The 17,035-nt window shown below is 34.1% G+C and overlaps 1 protein-coding gene across 1 annotated transcript; it reads left to right on the top strand.

Moving 5' to 3' along the window:
* The first annotated feature begins 243 nt into the window (after positions 1-243).
* On the top strand, positions 244-15,505 carry LOC122092337. The gene is made up of 18 exons (XM_042662652.1): positions 244-423; positions 527-613; positions 722-806; positions 1,347-1,501; positions 1,612-1,668; positions 1,915-2,061; positions 8,288-8,374; positions 8,476-8,658; positions 9,166-9,315; positions 9,619-9,765; positions 10,619-10,914; positions 13,052-13,151; positions 13,256-13,342; positions 13,451-13,648; positions 13,852-14,001; positions 14,092-14,148; positions 14,267-14,413; positions 15,125-15,505. Exons 1-18 carry the CDS (start codon positions 244-246, stop codon positions 15,503-15,505), a joined length of 2,694 nt encoding a protein of 897 aa, XP_042518586.1.
* Positions 15,506-17,035: the final 1,530 nt, after the last annotated feature.

The following is a 17,035-nucleotide window of genomic DNA, read 5'->3' on the forward strand; positions in this document are numbered from 1 at the left end:
GTATGAGACTTGTAACTAGACATCTCTTGTCTCTTAAAGATTACATGTTATTAAAGATGATGTGTTACTTATTTAAAGTGTTCAATGGTGTAAATTCATAAGGATTTCTTACAGTTGTAATTTGAAGGGCATAAAAGAGCGGTTATGACTTCTGTTGTAACCGCCTTAGTTACAAACAGAATATCCATTCTATAAAACATAGGATTTAGTTGTCTACCTCATCATCCCCATCTCATTCCCATGATGGCTAAGATGAATTGTCATGGTAGTTTAGGCTTGAAAACCATCATATTTTTGTGGGTAGCAAATTTTTTTGTTTCTACCTGCATTATTACGGAGGGAAGACATATATCAAAAGAAGATTACTTGAAGGCAAAACGATCAGTGAAGTGTTCCCGTCGTCCTACCATTAAAAGCATTCATGTATAACATTCATTTTTTTTTTCAATCATAGTATCTTATTGATTGATCTTTCTTGTTTGTAATATGTTTATGAATATGGAAATTTATTATTTGTTTTCTATAGCTTGAAGATGGAGATATCTATGATTGTGTGCTCATAGAAAAACAACTTGCTTTTGAACATCCTGCTCTTAAGAACCATATAATTCAGGTAAGATTTGCAGCACTTTAAATATTTCAGATTCTATATATTATTAAGAAATTAGCTTTACATACAAAAATCTTAGTTTGATTTTATTTTTATTATTCTATTATGCAGTTGAAGCCAACTTCGATCCCACAGTTTGTGAAGAATGATAAAAGTTCAAACCATACTCATCCATATATAGGACTCAAAGGTGGAGGTTTCCCAGTTGGATAAGTTCCTGTTCGAAGGGTTCAAATTGAAGATAATTTAAGATCTCCTCCAGTTGAATCTTTTGGAAGGAAATATTCTGTTATCACATCAGAACATCATGTAGGTATTGTTAGTAAGTTACATTTTACATAAGAAAGATGTGAATCATTCGTTGTGAAGAGATAACCTGTCTTCATCACGACATCATCTATTGGAAGGAAAGATGATGGGGGTTTCATGGTAGTGATCGTAGCTCTAGGCCAAAGCCCTTATACGGCACCAAGTAGTGCTTTTGCAGAACCAACCAGTAATAGTGGGATATGTTGACTTGAACCTATAACCAGTCGACCCAAGCAATGATGGAACAAGAGCTTCCTTCCACTAGGATACCAAGCCCATTGACTATAAGTAGCGATTTAATTTCTATTACAATTTTAATTCGGGGATGTTCTTCAGTGTCGCAAAAATATGATTGTGGTATCTTAACAAATAATTAATCAGCAGTGTTTAAGAAACAAAATAGTGAATTTTATTAATTATTTTTCAGTGGGCTCCGGTCCGGTAACAGCGTCTGGAGAATTTTGTGGAACCAAAGGATTACTTAATGTATGGAATCCCAGAGTCAAGGCTGCTGACCAATTTAGCCTTTCTCAATTATGGGTTACCAATGGGGGTAATGAGACCATTGAAGCAGGATGGCATGTAAGTATTTTTTCTCATCCTCCAAGTGAATTCAAAACTTAATTTTTTGGAGCTTCAAATAAGATGATAATTAAAAAAAACCTAAATCTACTGATCTTAAAATTTCTCAGGTTTATCCACAGTTGTTTGGTGGTGACAATAGAACTAGGCTCTTTGTATATTGGACGGTAAGTTTTTTCTCCAGTTCTTCATCGACTAAAATCCTCTGCGGTTGGTAATGAGTGGTAGTGAGGATTTAACGGTTGGAAGTGCCCTGACATGCACCCTAGCCGTCGGATGCTCACTGCCACTCACTACCTCTCCGCAGAGGATTTTAGTGCCTCTTCATACTCCTTTTGTCTGCTTATTTTATATCTCTTACAAGAAAATACTATCACTACCGTTAAATAATTTGTTTTGCTATGGAATACCAGAACGATTATTATCAACATACTGGGTGCTACAATCTTGTTTGCCCTGGTTTTGTGCAAGTGAGCACTAAAGTACCAGTTGGTGTTGCATTGGAACAAGTTTCCACTTATCAAGGAAATCAATATGGAATGGATATCACTGTAGTCAAGGTATTTATAGCTTTTCTTATTGACACCCTAAACATCACTTTCAACTTATTTGAAACACTTTTATGCCCCTTATAAAATTTTTGTGAAATTAGACAAATAACAATTAAGAGAAAGTGCAAAGTTCCAAATACACCTATAAAGGTATTATACAAGCACATTCTTTTTTTTTCCCGATTGGTGCAGATCATTTAAAATTTTTTGAGCTAAATATATTCTTTGCTGACTTATAGAAAAAAAACATGCACATTTTTTTAAAGGGATTTTCTTATTTAATCTAATTGTTAACATATATATATATATATATATTTTTTTTTTTAGTAATAATGGATTTTCTTATTGACTTCTTATGATTTGTAATTTTTTTTACTCCTCTCATATTATTCTCAAAAGCTATTTTTAATTCTTAAATGAAATAAAAGATTTACTCTCATAAAAAAAATACTACATAATTATCAAAAAAAAATTTACTGTATTAAATGATTTTGAAAATAAGTTAAAAGGCAATTGAATGAAGGTGTCAAATTCTAATTACACTTATAGAGATGTCATTAAGATATCAATCCAGATTAAGACTGCTGGTATTTGAATTAAATGCTTTTGTTTGATTGCTTTTAATAAATCCTTCAAATAGTTAAAATTATTGACACTAATATATTAGTGTATGTAAGTGATGCATGCATGGATGGTTATGATTAATTTGGCTGTACGTACTTACATAGGATGCAAAGACAAGGAATTGATGGATATACTTTTCGAAAGAAGCTGTAGGTTATTGGCCAAGTAGTTTGTACAAAGATTTACGGACTGGGGAGGTGAAGTTGTGAACCCTAACACCAAATGGCATTGGCCTCCAATGGGTAGCGGTCATTTCGCTTTTACAAATGGAGATCATATTGGCAAGAGTTGTTTCATTTCGAACATCCAGATTTTCAAGAACTCATGGGATAACTATCCTCTTGATGCTCTGGTGTATCAAGATAAACTTGAGTGCTATAACCTACTTGATTTCAGAATAATTGATTCTGAATATAAAAGATTTATCGCCTACAGCGGACCTGGTGGTACATGTTGATTACACATATTTCTTTCTGTGATTGATTTCAAATATTTAATAAATAATAAAGATGTACTAGCTGCCGATATGACTTATCTGATACCGATACTTGGAGCATATAATTTTAATATTTTACCATTGAAAGAACATGAATTTTACATATATTTTTTTTATATGTAGGGAAGGAAAATAGATAACAACCAGGACGCTCGAACTTAGAGACCTCTTGGTGAGTTGAGCTTTTTGCATACCATAGCTCATCAACTATGTTAGACAACAATAGTTAATTTTTACGTAATTTTACCATCCCATCTCCCCTAAAACTAATTTCGTTAAATCAAGTCAGCTAAGCTGAGGTGGGTCCCATCTATTTGCCACCATGTTGGCCAAGTGGCTTCATAATTTACGCCTTAGAATTGTAGTCTCTCTCTCTCTCTCTCTCTCTCTCTCTCTCTCTCTCTCTCTCTCTCTCTCTCTCCTCATTTGAATTGAAATTGTGCAACAAGAAAAGCCCAAAAAAAGCAGAGTTACTAAGGAGACACAGAATGATTCTATAAGCGAAAGGCAACCCAGGGCTTCTCTATAAAGAGCAGTTTTGTAGATATTTTTATGAATCGTAATTAAAGAAAAAGATTCCGAGTAAAATAAAAAGTTCACAATCAAAAGTAGAAAAATACATTTAACACTTTTTTCCTGTTAATCAAGGTGGCCCTACGATTCGACATATTAGTGAAATTACTTTGGGATATAGTTAAGGAATTAATATTCCTTCAAAGAATTAAAAACATATCAATTTTGGTGGGCTTTGTTTGAAGAACTCCTGAAAACAAGAAATCTACGATTCGTAAGTTCTATTTTGCCCCGTAATTATTTTTTGAGAAAAAGATTCTTACATATCTTATCATATGCATGAACAGATAAGATAATGTGATTATTTTGAATTTTAGATATAAAAATAATAATAATATAGACAAGTCACATTTATAATTTAATCAACACGACTAACTCATTAGATTCTAACTAACACGTACGCTACTAAGCTGACTTCATCTTGGTTTCCTGGAGATGAAGTCAGCATCTTAGCAAAGAATAGTTACCAGCCTACCACCGCATTATTAACAGAAGAGGCAGGGCGGCCAGTGGTGGTGGTGGGTCCCTAAAGACGCTTTGAAGATTTCCAGGAGTACGCTACTAAGCTGACTTCATCTTCGTTTCCTGGAGATGAAGTCAGCATCTTAGCAAAGAATGGTTACCAGCCTACCACCGCATTATCAACAGAAGAGGCAGGGAGGCCAGTGGTGGTGGTGGGTCCCTAAAGACCTTTCCAGATTTCCAGGAGCTATGTGGGTTGGGAGAATTTCATAAAAAAAAAAAAAAAAAACCTCAAACTTTCTCAAATTGGAAAATACTTTAATCTATCTAAGGCAATGTTTTCTTCCTTGGAGTCTATTTTTGTACTTCTCTATATGAGGTTGAAATGGTCCAGGCCAAAAAGATGCCGAGGCACAAACCACATGGGCTTTGAAATAGAGAGAAGGTTCGAAAACTATGGTTAGCCCTCTTGCTAGATTCAATATTTTATCATGTGAGGTGGAAATGACCAAGGCTCAGTCATTTGATGCCAACAAGGCATATATTAATTTGGCTTTGGTAGCTTTATCAGTACATGATTCCTTTTCCACCAAAACCATATATAATTTTTTTTTTAATAAGTCAGCAAAGAATATATTAAGTTAAAAAATTAATGGACTGTACAAGATTTATGTCAGGGCATTCTCAAATAGACTTAAAAACGAAATAGGTATACTAGAAACATACATAAAGACCTTAACCCTCCATCTTCGGCATTGGCCATTAGCAAAGAATAAGGACTTTTAGTATGGCCATCAGTAGTATCCTTTAAATAAATAAACGACAAAAAAGATGTAAAAATAGAACCTCAAGTCCATCAAGAAATTTGGTAGCGAGGTCTGTCCAAACTATCCTATATGAAGTCATGATTCACAAAGCTTGGGTATGAAGTCCAATAATTGGACTATTGTGTCAATGTACAATTCTTTGCAATAGAATCGACAATGGCATTGCCTTCTCAGTAGCAGAGTGAGAGTCGTCAATCAATGAAACTAAGAAAAGATTGGTAATAGACCCATTGTTGCTGAAACCTCTAGGGTATATTTCCACTTTGAATAACAATAATCACTGTACTTGAGTCACATTCTATCCAAATATTTTTGAAATTTTTTTTCTTTGCATATTCTAACCCAATGAAGAAAGATGAACTCTGGAAAAATGTTAATCTTGACTCCAAAAAAATATGAAAAGCAACCATTTGGATTACCCAATTACATTCCAAAAAATATCCGCTGCACTTTCTATGCCTGCGTTGCTTAAAGAACATATGTCAATATTTAGCTTTACTTCATCCACCACTGGCTTAGTCCAAACTTCTTCAATTATTCTGAGCTGTATAAATGGCTTGAACTGAGCACAGAATTTCCTTGACAAAATAAGATCATCTATGGTTTTAATGGTACAGGTCCTTAGAGATGATGCCTCTCTAATATCAATTAGGATGATGCTAAGAACCATAGAAGAGTGTTATATATACATGTATATGATCATTTGATCAATTAACCTCCAAATGGGATATCTTACTATATATCAATATATATATATATTGGATCTATTGACCAATGGGGTTTGTAGCCCAGTAATGAAAATGCCCTCAACCTATCACTACTCGAGTCAGGTTGTGGGTTCGAGTCTTGGCATGTCCACTATCGCCCATTGGTCTTGTGGAACTGCTGTTTACTGTTGAAAAATTGGGAGATTAAATCTATCTATAAAGGTGTTAAATTAAATGGTTCGATTCGATTCAATGCAAGATTGCTAAGAGAAATCAATTTCGAACCATTTAATCAACTATGAAACCATTTATAAATATTTTCGATTTAAAATGTTTTCTTATGTTTTCTAATTTTTTTCCAAATAATTTAGTGAAATGGATATAAATTTTAACATTGATTTGAATGTTTTTTTTTTTAGATAGTTGTTTAATGTAAATTTTGTTTCTTTATTGAAGTGTATGTAAACTTAATATCAAATTACGTAAACTTACTACGTATAATTAATCAATTTAATGATTTATTTAAATAATTTACTAGTGGTATAAATGATCACAATTTTAAACCAAAATCGAATCATTTCTTGAATGATTTCATGGATTCGATGCAAATAACTCGATTCAATTTCGATAAATAGTTTCGATTCGATTTTGACATCCTTAAATTGTCAATCTACATGGCTAAATAAATATTTGCTCTCTATATATATAGTTAGAGATGTAAACAAATAAGATATTGAAGCCTTTTATCTTCCCAAGACCAATCCATGCTGTCTTTCTTCTCTCTGTCTCTTCTTAAACCATGTAATTTATCAGAAACTGGTGAAAATAATAATAATTTTTGGAAGACATGGGCACCCATGGGTTTCAGGCTTGGTCCAATCTTGAGTTCAGACAAATAGATGAACAACTCGAGCGCAACACAGGTGATGCCTGAGAGTTCTCTCGATCTCACTATTGGTTGGCGGTGCTATTACTTAACTGCCCCTAAAAAGGTATTAAACAAATTATGTTAAGGCTAAAAACACTTGGACTCCATTGAAAATAAAAACTAATTAAAAGAGGAGAGAGATTAAGTGGAGTCCAAATGTAGATTAAATACCGTATAAGAATCATTCTTGTACGAATACATGATCCGGACTTGTATGTACACATAAATAACTTGCTAGTGCATTCTTCAACTAACAAACGTTGATTTAACCATCTCAGCCGTTGAACTGCTTGGCTAAAACTGATTGCAACTGTTTTCTCTCTCCCTTCCATGCCTCTCTATCCCCCGCCCTGCCCTGCCCTGCCTTGCCTCGCCTCTCCGTATCCCCTCCACCGTGAACTCAGTAGCTCCCTCCCCTCTACCTTAATTTTTTGCTTCTTGATACTGGTTTTATCACTGTAGTGAGATTTTAGTTTTCTATTATTTTGTCCGCCTTCAAAGTACAAAGGGCTGTGATTTCTGAGTGAGAAGTCTAATTAGCTCTTTGACCTATGCTTGGGTCTTTCGGAGATGGCTGTCGATGAAATATGTAGTATGAAAAAATTATGATTGGTTTCTTTTAACTCAAATATAGCTTTGTGAGATTCTCAATTGATCCAAGGCGTAATCTGTCATTTTGGCAGTTTGGTCAAGTTTGTGATAGTTTGGAAGAACATTAGTGTAGAACCCAGATGCTCCTTTATTCATCCCATGCAAAAACTTTCTGCCATGTAGAGGACTTTTCCGCGGAGTGGTGAGAGTTGATGAAGACCTCTACATAGTTCTGTGACTACTTGGTTTTTCCGTAGACTGGTGGAGCTGCAGCCCTGTTAAAAATTATTTTAATGGAGTTGCGGGGAGTGGGAGAGAGAGCGGGGAAAAGGGGTTTTGTGAGTTTACAGCGGAGGGGATAAAGCTGAAGAGTCTCCAAGAATCAGGAGAGACAGAGAGAGAGAGAGAGAGAGAGAGAGAGAGAGAGAGAGAGAGGGAAATTGACCATGAACCTCTCACTGCAAAAGTTGGGAACCGTTAACCATAGAAAATCAATTAATGGTTCAAATTAACATTATGCTAAATATACTGTTAATATAGTTAAATTCTTGTTTGTCTGTCTTGGTATACAAATTCTAATGTTAAATGACAAATACGACACTACTTATCATCTACCTACAGTTGTATTTTGAAGGGCATAAAAGAGCGGTTATGATTTTGTTGTAACCACTTTAGTTACAAACATATTATCCTTTCTATAAAACATACTTAGGATTTGGAGTAGTCTTCCACATCATCCCCATCCCCATTCCCATATGGCTAAGATGAATTCTCATAGTAGTTTAGGATTCAAAACCACCATATTTTTGTGGGTAACAATTTTTTTTGTTTCTCGCTGTACTATTATGGAAGGAAGACATATATCAAAAGAAGATTACTTGGAGGCAAAACGATTAGTGAAGCGAACCCGTTGTCCTACCATTAAGAGCATTCATGTATAACATTTTAATTTTTTTATTATCTTATTGATTTAATTTTAATATAAGAATGTTTATTAATTAGGGAATATAATGTTTGTTTCCTATAGCTTGAGGATGGGGATATCTATGATTGTGTGCCCATAGAAAAAGAACTTGCTTTTGAGCATCCTGCTCTTAAGAACCATACAATTCAGGTGACATTTTCAGCACTTTCATTTCAGGTTCTATATATATTATTAAAAAATTAGCTTTACATACAATGAGTTTGATTTTATTTTTGTTATTCTATAAACAGATGAAGCCAACTTCTATCCCTGATTTTGTGAAAAAGGATGAAAGTTCAAACCATACTCGTCCATATATAGGACTCAAAGGTGGAGGATGTCCAGTTGGATCAGTTCCAGTTCGAAGGCTTCAAATTGAAGACATTTTAAGATCTCCTTCAGTTAAATCTTTTGGAAGGAAAAATTCTGTTATCGTATTAGAACATCATGGAAGTACTATTTGTAAGTTACATTTCACCTAAGAAAGATGTAAATCATTCACTGTGAAGAGATACTTCATCACGACAACATCTTTGGAAGGAAAAATGATGATCCACTTCACTCTCTTTCTCTCTATGATGATGCACAAGTAGTGATTTTTTTTTTCTGTAAATGAAAAAGGGTGCTCAGGGGTAGTGATCCTAGCCTCAAGGTCAAAGCAAGTAGTGTTTTCGTCGGATTAATGAACAATAGTGGAACATGCCAACTCGAACCTACACTAGACAACCCGAACAGTGATAGCCGATGGGACAAGGGCTTCCATCCACTAGCCTACCAACCCAGTTGGCCATAAGTAATGATATAATTTCTATTACAATTCTAATTTAGGGATGTTTTTGAGTGTTGCCAGAATATGGTTGTGGTATCTTAACAAAAATAATTAATTACTTAATTAGTAGTGATTAAGAAAAAAATAATGAGTTTTATTAATTAATTTTCAGTGGGCTGCGGTAGAAGCGTCTGGAGAATTTTATGGAACCAGAGGATCACTTAATATATGGAATCCAAGTGTCAAGTCTGCTGGCCAATTTAGCCTTTCTCAGTTATGGGTTATCAATGGGGATAATGAGATCATTGAAGCAGGATGGCATGTAAGTATTTTTCTCATCCTTCAAGTGAATTCAAAACTTAATTTTTAGGGAACTTCAAATAACATAATATGCATAATAGAAAGCTAAATCCAGCAGCCATCTTCAAATTTCTCAGGTTTATCCACAATTGTTTGGTGGTAAGGACAATAGAACTAGGTTCTTTATATATTGGACGGTAAGCTTCTTCACCATATATCTCTTCATCCTCTTCTTTCTGTTATTTTATATCTCTTGTAAGAAAATACTACCACTACTTAATTTTTGATAATTATTCAATAATATGTTTCTGTTATGTATTATCAGACTGACAATTATGATAAGACTGGGTGCTACAATACTTTGTGCCCTGGTTTTGTGCAAGTGAGCACTAAAGTAGCAGTTGGTGTTACTTTGGATCAAGTTTCCACTTACCACGGACATGAATATGAAATGGAACTCACTGTCGTCAAGGTATATATATATATACAAAGATTTTTTTATTGACACCTATTGACATCTTTCGAGGTGTCAAATATTTTGTAACTTTATGTTTTTGTCCTTTTGGCAAAACACTTTTTTTTTGAATGAAGGTAATAGTACCATTTTACATGTGTACTTGCATGACGATGATAAATTTTGATAATGACATTATGATGTCATTTTCAACTTATTTTTGAAAACGCTTTTATATATCCTTTTCTTATAATTTTTTTTTTTTAAATTAGGCAAAGAGTAATAAAGAGATGGTGTCAAGTTCTAAATATACCTATAAAGGTATCATACAAGCACCTTTTTTTATCGTTTCCTGGATGGGACAGATTGTTCAAAAAAATTTTTTTTTTGAGCTAAATATATTCTTTGTTGACTTATAGCAAAAAAACATGCACATTGTTGTGAAGGGATTTTCTTATTTATTTAATTATGATTTGTAACCTTAATTTTTTACTCATCTTGTTTTATTCCCAAAGGTTATTTTTAATTCTTAAAATGAAATAAAAGATTTACTATAAAAGATTTACCTTCATTGAACACTATTGTATAAACTATCAAAAAAAAAAAAAAATTATTGTATTAAATGCTTTTGAGAATAAGATATAAGGGCAATTGAATGAAGATGTCAAATTCTAAGTACACCTATAGAGATGTCATTAAGATGCCAGTCGGGATTAGGATTGCTGGTATCTAAATTAAATGCTTTTGTTTTATTGTTTTTTTAATAAATCCTTGAAGTAGTTAATAACTAATATTATTGGCACTAATATATTAGTGTACGTAAGTGATGCATGCATGCTATTATTTAATTTGATTGTACGTATTTATGTAGGATGCAAAGACAAAGAATTGGTGGATATACTATTCGAAAGAACCTGTAGGTTATTGGCCAAGCAGTTTGTACAAAGGTTTAGGAAGCGGTGCAGCAAATGCGGTTAACTGGGGAGGTGAAGCTTTGAGCCCAAACACCAAAGGACAATGGCCTCCAATGGGTAGCAGTCATTTCCCCCTTACAAATGGAGATAACATTGGTAAAAGTTGTTTCATTTCGAACATCCAAATTTCCAAGAAAGACTCCTCCTGGGATAATTATCCTCTTAATGCTACGGTGTATCAAGATGCACCTCGGTGCTATAAGCTACTTGACTTCGGAATAATTGATTCTAAACATAAAAGATTTATTGCCTACGGCGGACCTGGTGGTACATGTTAATTACACATATTCCTTTTTGTAATGATTTCAAATATTTAATAAATAAAAAGATGTACTAGCTGCCGATATGACTTATTTGATACCCGATACTTGGGGATTAAAGAACATGAATTCTACTTTTTCTTTTAGAAAATTATTTTGTACCACCCCTAATTTTAAAACTTATGTATTATACCACCTTAGTTTTCTAAAAATATTGCTTACATCCCCATTTTGTTAACTAAATTAAGCTTAAATCCATTCCGTTAAAGGGAAAGCGTCAATTGCAAATGATAAATTCACTCTTGAGGAAGGGTAAAACATGAAAGTTTACCCTTCCTTGTAAATCCCTCAAATCAACCATCTTCCTCAATGCAATCGAAGGTTTAGGACTTCTCTATTGTATAAGGAGAGGAGAAATATTCCCTTACATGCACCGACTACATCATGACGATGATTAACCTTCATCGACAATAACAAAGACGATGATATTTGTGATTATCCAAGAAAAACAATTTGAGTTGAAGTAACTAGGATACGAATATGGTACGCAAAACATGGCTGATGAAGACAGACGAAGTGTTTTGCATTCATACTCCATAATAAACGTTTCAAGAATCATTAACTGCTACACCATTCAGCATTTTAATAATATGTATCAGTTACTTCCTATAAAATCAGCCTACTTGTTTTTTTGGCTAATGACGGGTATCCAGGCCTTCGGCCTGACTAGTCCCGCGGGCCCATACTAACCCCACAACATACTGGGGTTGAATGAGAACCATTCAAGTTTCACTAAAAGCAGTGAAGAACAATAAACACCCCATGTGAGTAGGGGTGCAAGCTAGGCCCTAATGGCCCAAACCCGCCCTTGCCCTTCTTGATCCCGAACAAGTACCGACCCAAAAATTTTGACCCTGATGGCCGGCCCGATCCTGAAATTTCTGACTTTGAGTCAGGGTTGGGCAGGTAAGGGTTGATGTCTTTGGCCTGCCCAGCCCACTCTGAACCTAGCCCTGATTTTTTTACCCTGACTGTTGGCCCTGATTTTGGCCTGACCCGGCCCTAGGTTTTGCCCTTGATGTTGACTTTAGATTTTTTGTTTTCTTAGGATATTCTTTTCTTTGTTTAACATGACAAGGGTTTTGAGATCTTCGGATTGTTTGCTTTCTTAAGATGATCTCCTATTTGTTTACCATAGTAGTTGGAGTTATTTGTATTGTTTGAATGTTTGCTTTAGAAATCTCCTCATGGCAAGTAATTTGTGACTTTGTGTGTGTGTGTTGTTTTTTTTTGTATTTTCCAAGGTCAGGATCAAGATATACCCAGCCCTTGATCGCAAACTAGGGTCAGTCAGGGTTAGGGTCATCCTGGCCAGACTCTGAAAAATCAGGGCCAATCAAGGCGGGTAAGGGTTGAGTTCAACCCTCAAGGGTTGGGCCTAGGTTCAAGTTTTGCGGCACTGAGTCAGGGTCAGGCGGGTTTAAAGTGTCCAACAATAGTAATTTTATAACATCCAAAATTACCTATATTGTAAATGTTTACTATAAATATATCAGTCGAACTATTTCATGCCTAGGATAGATAATTGAGATCCAAAGAGAACAAAAATATTTTATTTCAAATATTTTCATTCCAAAAGAAAAATTAACCAAAAAAATTGTTTCCATAATTACATAGTTAGAGTAGTATTCATGCCAAAACAGTGGTAATCATTCAAGGAAAGAAAAATGATTTCAGTTAATGTCAGTCAAAACTTACCTATTTCTATACATGCTTACTATAACGTTCTAAGAAAAATAAATAGAGATTATCCCTCCGATTATTTCATAGCAAGTGTAGAAAATTGACATCCAAAGAGAATAAAATCGAATAATATCATCAAAAATCAATTTAAGAAAAATGACCCCTCAACTTACTTATTTTTCCTTCCTATAAAACATACTTAGGATTTGGAGTCGTCTACCACATCGATCCTTCCTCCCCATCCCAAATGCCTAAGATGAATTCTTCTGGTAGTTTTGGTTTCAAAACCACCATATTTCTATTGGTAACATTTTTTTGTGTTTCTAGTTGTTCTATTCTGGAGGGAAGGCATATATCAAAAGAAGACTACTTGGAGGCAAAACGGTTAATGAAGCGTTCCCGTCGTTCTAGCATTAAGAGCATTCATGTATAACTTTCATTTTTTTTGTTTTTTTTGTTTTAATCATATTGAATTATTTTGTGGATATAATATGTTTATTACTTTGAGAATATATTGTTGGTTTCATATAGCTTGAGGATGGAGATATCTATGATTGTGTGCCCATAGAAAAACAACTTGCTTTTGAACATCCTGCTCTTAAGAACCATACAATTCAGGTTGAATTTGCAACACTTTCAATATTTCAGGTTCTATATATTATTAAGAAATTAGCTTCACATACAAAGAGCTTAGTTTGATTTTATTTTTGTTATTTTATTATGCAGTTGAAGCCAACTTCTATCCCAGAGTTTGTGAAGAATGATAAAAGTTCAAACCATACTCGTCCATATATAGGGCTCAAAGATGGAGGATGTCCAATTGGATTAGTTCCTGTTCGAAGGCTTCAAATTGAAGAAATATTAAGTTCCCCTTCACTTAAATCTTTTGGAAGGAAAGATTCAGCTATCCCATCAGAACATCGTGTAGGTATTCTTAGTGAGTTACATTTTATATAAGAAATCTATGAATCATTATCTTTTGGAAGGAAAGATTATGACCCATTTAACTCTCTCTCTGTCACATGATGGATAACTGTTGCAAAAATAGGGTTGTGGTATTTAACGATTAATTAATTAGTGGTGTTTAAGACACAAAATAGTGATTTTTTTTTAAATTATTTTTTCAGTGGGCTGTGGTGAGAGCATCTGGAGATTTTTATGGAACCAGTGGAGTCTTTAATGTGTGGAATCCGATTGTCAAGGCTGCTAACGAATTTAGCCTTTCTCAGTTATGGGTTATCAATGGAGGGGTTGAGACAATTGAAGCAGGATGGCATGTAAGTATTTTTTTTTCCCTCAACCTCTAAGTGAATTCAAAACTTAATTTTTTTGGATAACTTCATATAACAATATTCAAATTTTCTCAGGTTTATCCACAATTGTTTGGTGGTGACAATAGAACTAGGTTTTTTGTTTATTGGACGGTAAGCTTTTTCATCAGCTCTTCATCCCCGATTTGCTTATTTTATATCCCTTGTAAGAACATATTACCACTGCTTATTGACAATTGTTTAATAATTTTTTTCTGTTATGTTTTATCAGAGCGATACTTATAAAAGTACTGGGTGCTATAATCTTATTTGCCCTGGTTTTGTGCAAGTGAGCACTAAAACACCAGTTGGTCTTTTGGTGGATCCAGTTTCCACTCTTCAAGGAAACAAATATGATTTTAGTCTCCGTGTCGAAAAGGTAAATATATAGAGATTTTCTTATTGATATTCCCGGAAGTGTCAAATAATTTGCATCCTTATTTTTATGTCTTTTTTTATGATACAATTTTTTTTTTTCTAAATGAGGTTGGTAGTTGTTTTATATTTGCACTTGCATGACAATGACAACTTTGATAAAAACGTAATGATATGTTACATTCAACTTATTTTTTAAAACCCTTTTATGAATTAAACACATAGCAATTAATAAGTGAATGTGTCAAGTTCTATAAATTTTTTAAACGGATTTATTTATTTGTTAATAAGGGTTTCTTTTTGGGTAATGAATGGTTTTCTTAATGAAACCTTATGACCTGAAACCTTCATTTTTTACTCATTTTGTAATGAATTCTTTCTCATTGAAAAATATTATACTGCCCAAAAAAATACTTTATTAAATTCTTTTGAGAATAAAATTAAAGGGTAATTGAATCAAGGTGTCAAATTTTAAATACACATACAAAGATGTCATTAAGACACCAGTCTGGATTGGGTCTCCATGTTTGGACGGAGGGGACACCTTGAGAGTGTGTGTTGTTCGTCCCAAGGGGGGGTGACTTATCCAAACTCTTCGAATACTCCAACCCCCCCTCTTTTTATTTTTATAAATCCTTTAAGTAGTTGATATTATTGGCACTAAGTGATGCACGTATGCATGGCATTGATTAATTGGTTGTATGTATGCACGTAGGACGCAAAGACAAGCAATTGGTGGATATACTATCAGGATGAAGCTGTAGGTTATTGGCCTAGCAGTCTGTACAAAGGTTTAGGGAGCGGTGGAGCAACTAGGGTTGACTGGGGAGGTGAAGTTGCGAACCCAAATACCAATGTGGAGTGGCCTCCAATGGGTAGTGGTAATTTCCCTGATAAAAATGGAGCAAACTATGCTAACAGTTGTTACATTTCGAACCTCTCGATTTTCCAGAAAGACTCGACTTGGGATGAGTATCCTCTTAGTCCTGAATTATTTATAAGTAAATCTGAGTGCTATAACATAGTTGATTACGGATGGATTGATACTCAACGTAGAAGAGTTATCTCATATGGTGGACCTGGTGGTTCATGTTAATTACATGTTTTTCTTTCAATAATTGATTTCAAATATATAATAAATGAAAAGAGTTACCAGTTGCCGATATGACTTATCTAATATCTGATACTTAGAACAGATAATTTTATTTTTTTACCCTTGTAAGGATATGAATTTTATGTAATATTTTTTTTAAATTTTTGATAGGCAGGCTACTGGTGAACGTGGGCTTTTTGTGCACCACAGTTCACCAATTGCACTAGACAATTGTTAATTTTCCATAATTTTACCATCCGATCTCCTTAAAACCCAATTTCGTTAAATTAATTAATTCAGCTCAGTTGAGGCGCCTCTCATCTTTTTGCCACCGTGTTGGCCAANTTCCATGTGAGACGTTGAGAGCTATGCAACCACCCATGCAATCTAATTTAATTGCTGCAACCTACCATATCATGGGTCTGTGCCAATTCAATCCGGATTTGATTAGAATCAATCCAAAACCCCAGAGTTTCCCCTCAAATATGAAAACCAAATGACATAGTACCCAAAACCTAAGTACCATTCATTTTGAAATAGTTAGAATTGTACACGACCTGTTTGAAGATTGATGGATTTGACATTAGAAAATTCAACGAGAATCTTGATGAATTTCCTCTAAGACGAATTTAGTGGCTTGGCTGCCACACCAAGAATCAATAGGAAAATCACTATGCATTATGTAATAAGGAATAAGCATCAGAAGGTCTTAAATATTTTTCTAAGGAGCTTGGTATGGCTGCATAGAATGATAAGAAGTAGTAGCTAACTCTCAACATAACAATGAAAGGATAGAAAACTGAGTTTGTGGAAGAGCTTATCAACTCTAACCTTTCTTATTTGATTACCATCGTAATATATTATTATACTCAATAAGATAGTATTAGTACCTTAGATAAACTTAGAACTAATGATGATTATAGTATTAAAGATGTTGAGTCATCTAAGCATCATAAGTAGTTTCTCTTCTGCTTTGATTGATGTGTTTGACAATTTGGAGAGAAGACTAGGAAGGGGGAGAGTTTTGGAGATTTTGGTGACTCATGTCAATCATGTTCCTGGACAATTAGTTTGTGTGAGTCGTACTTATTCATAACGATTCAGAGTTCCCTCATTAACATTATGAGGAATGCCTCTATGAAGATTTTGGTGACTTATGTTAGTTATCTTCTTAGCCACACATGTAAGTTTTCTAGTGTATATATATATATATATATATAGGGAGTGTCTGAATTACATCTCTATAGGTGTATTTAGAACTTGACTCATTTTTGTAATTGTTTATTCCTGAAAGTTCTTTAGGATAAGGGTACAAAAGTGTTTTCAAACATAATTTGAAAGTGACATATCGTTATATCATTATTAGAATGTGCATCATTATGCATATTTTTCGAGTATATATGTGAAATGACACTATTATCCGTATTAATTAGAAAATAAATGTGTATCATACTAAAATCTAAGGCACAAAAATAAGGTTACAGGTTATTCGATTCCTTTAGGTGTGTCAATAAGGAAATCTCAGTCTCCCCC

This window comes from Macadamia integrifolia, chromosome 10 (genome assembly GCF_013358625.1).
Source record: "Macadamia integrifolia cultivar HAES 741 chromosome 10, SCU_Mint_v3, whole genome shotgun sequence".
Classification (NCBI taxonomy): domain Eukaryota; kingdom Viridiplantae; phylum Streptophyta; class Magnoliopsida; order Proteales; family Proteaceae; genus Macadamia; species Macadamia integrifolia.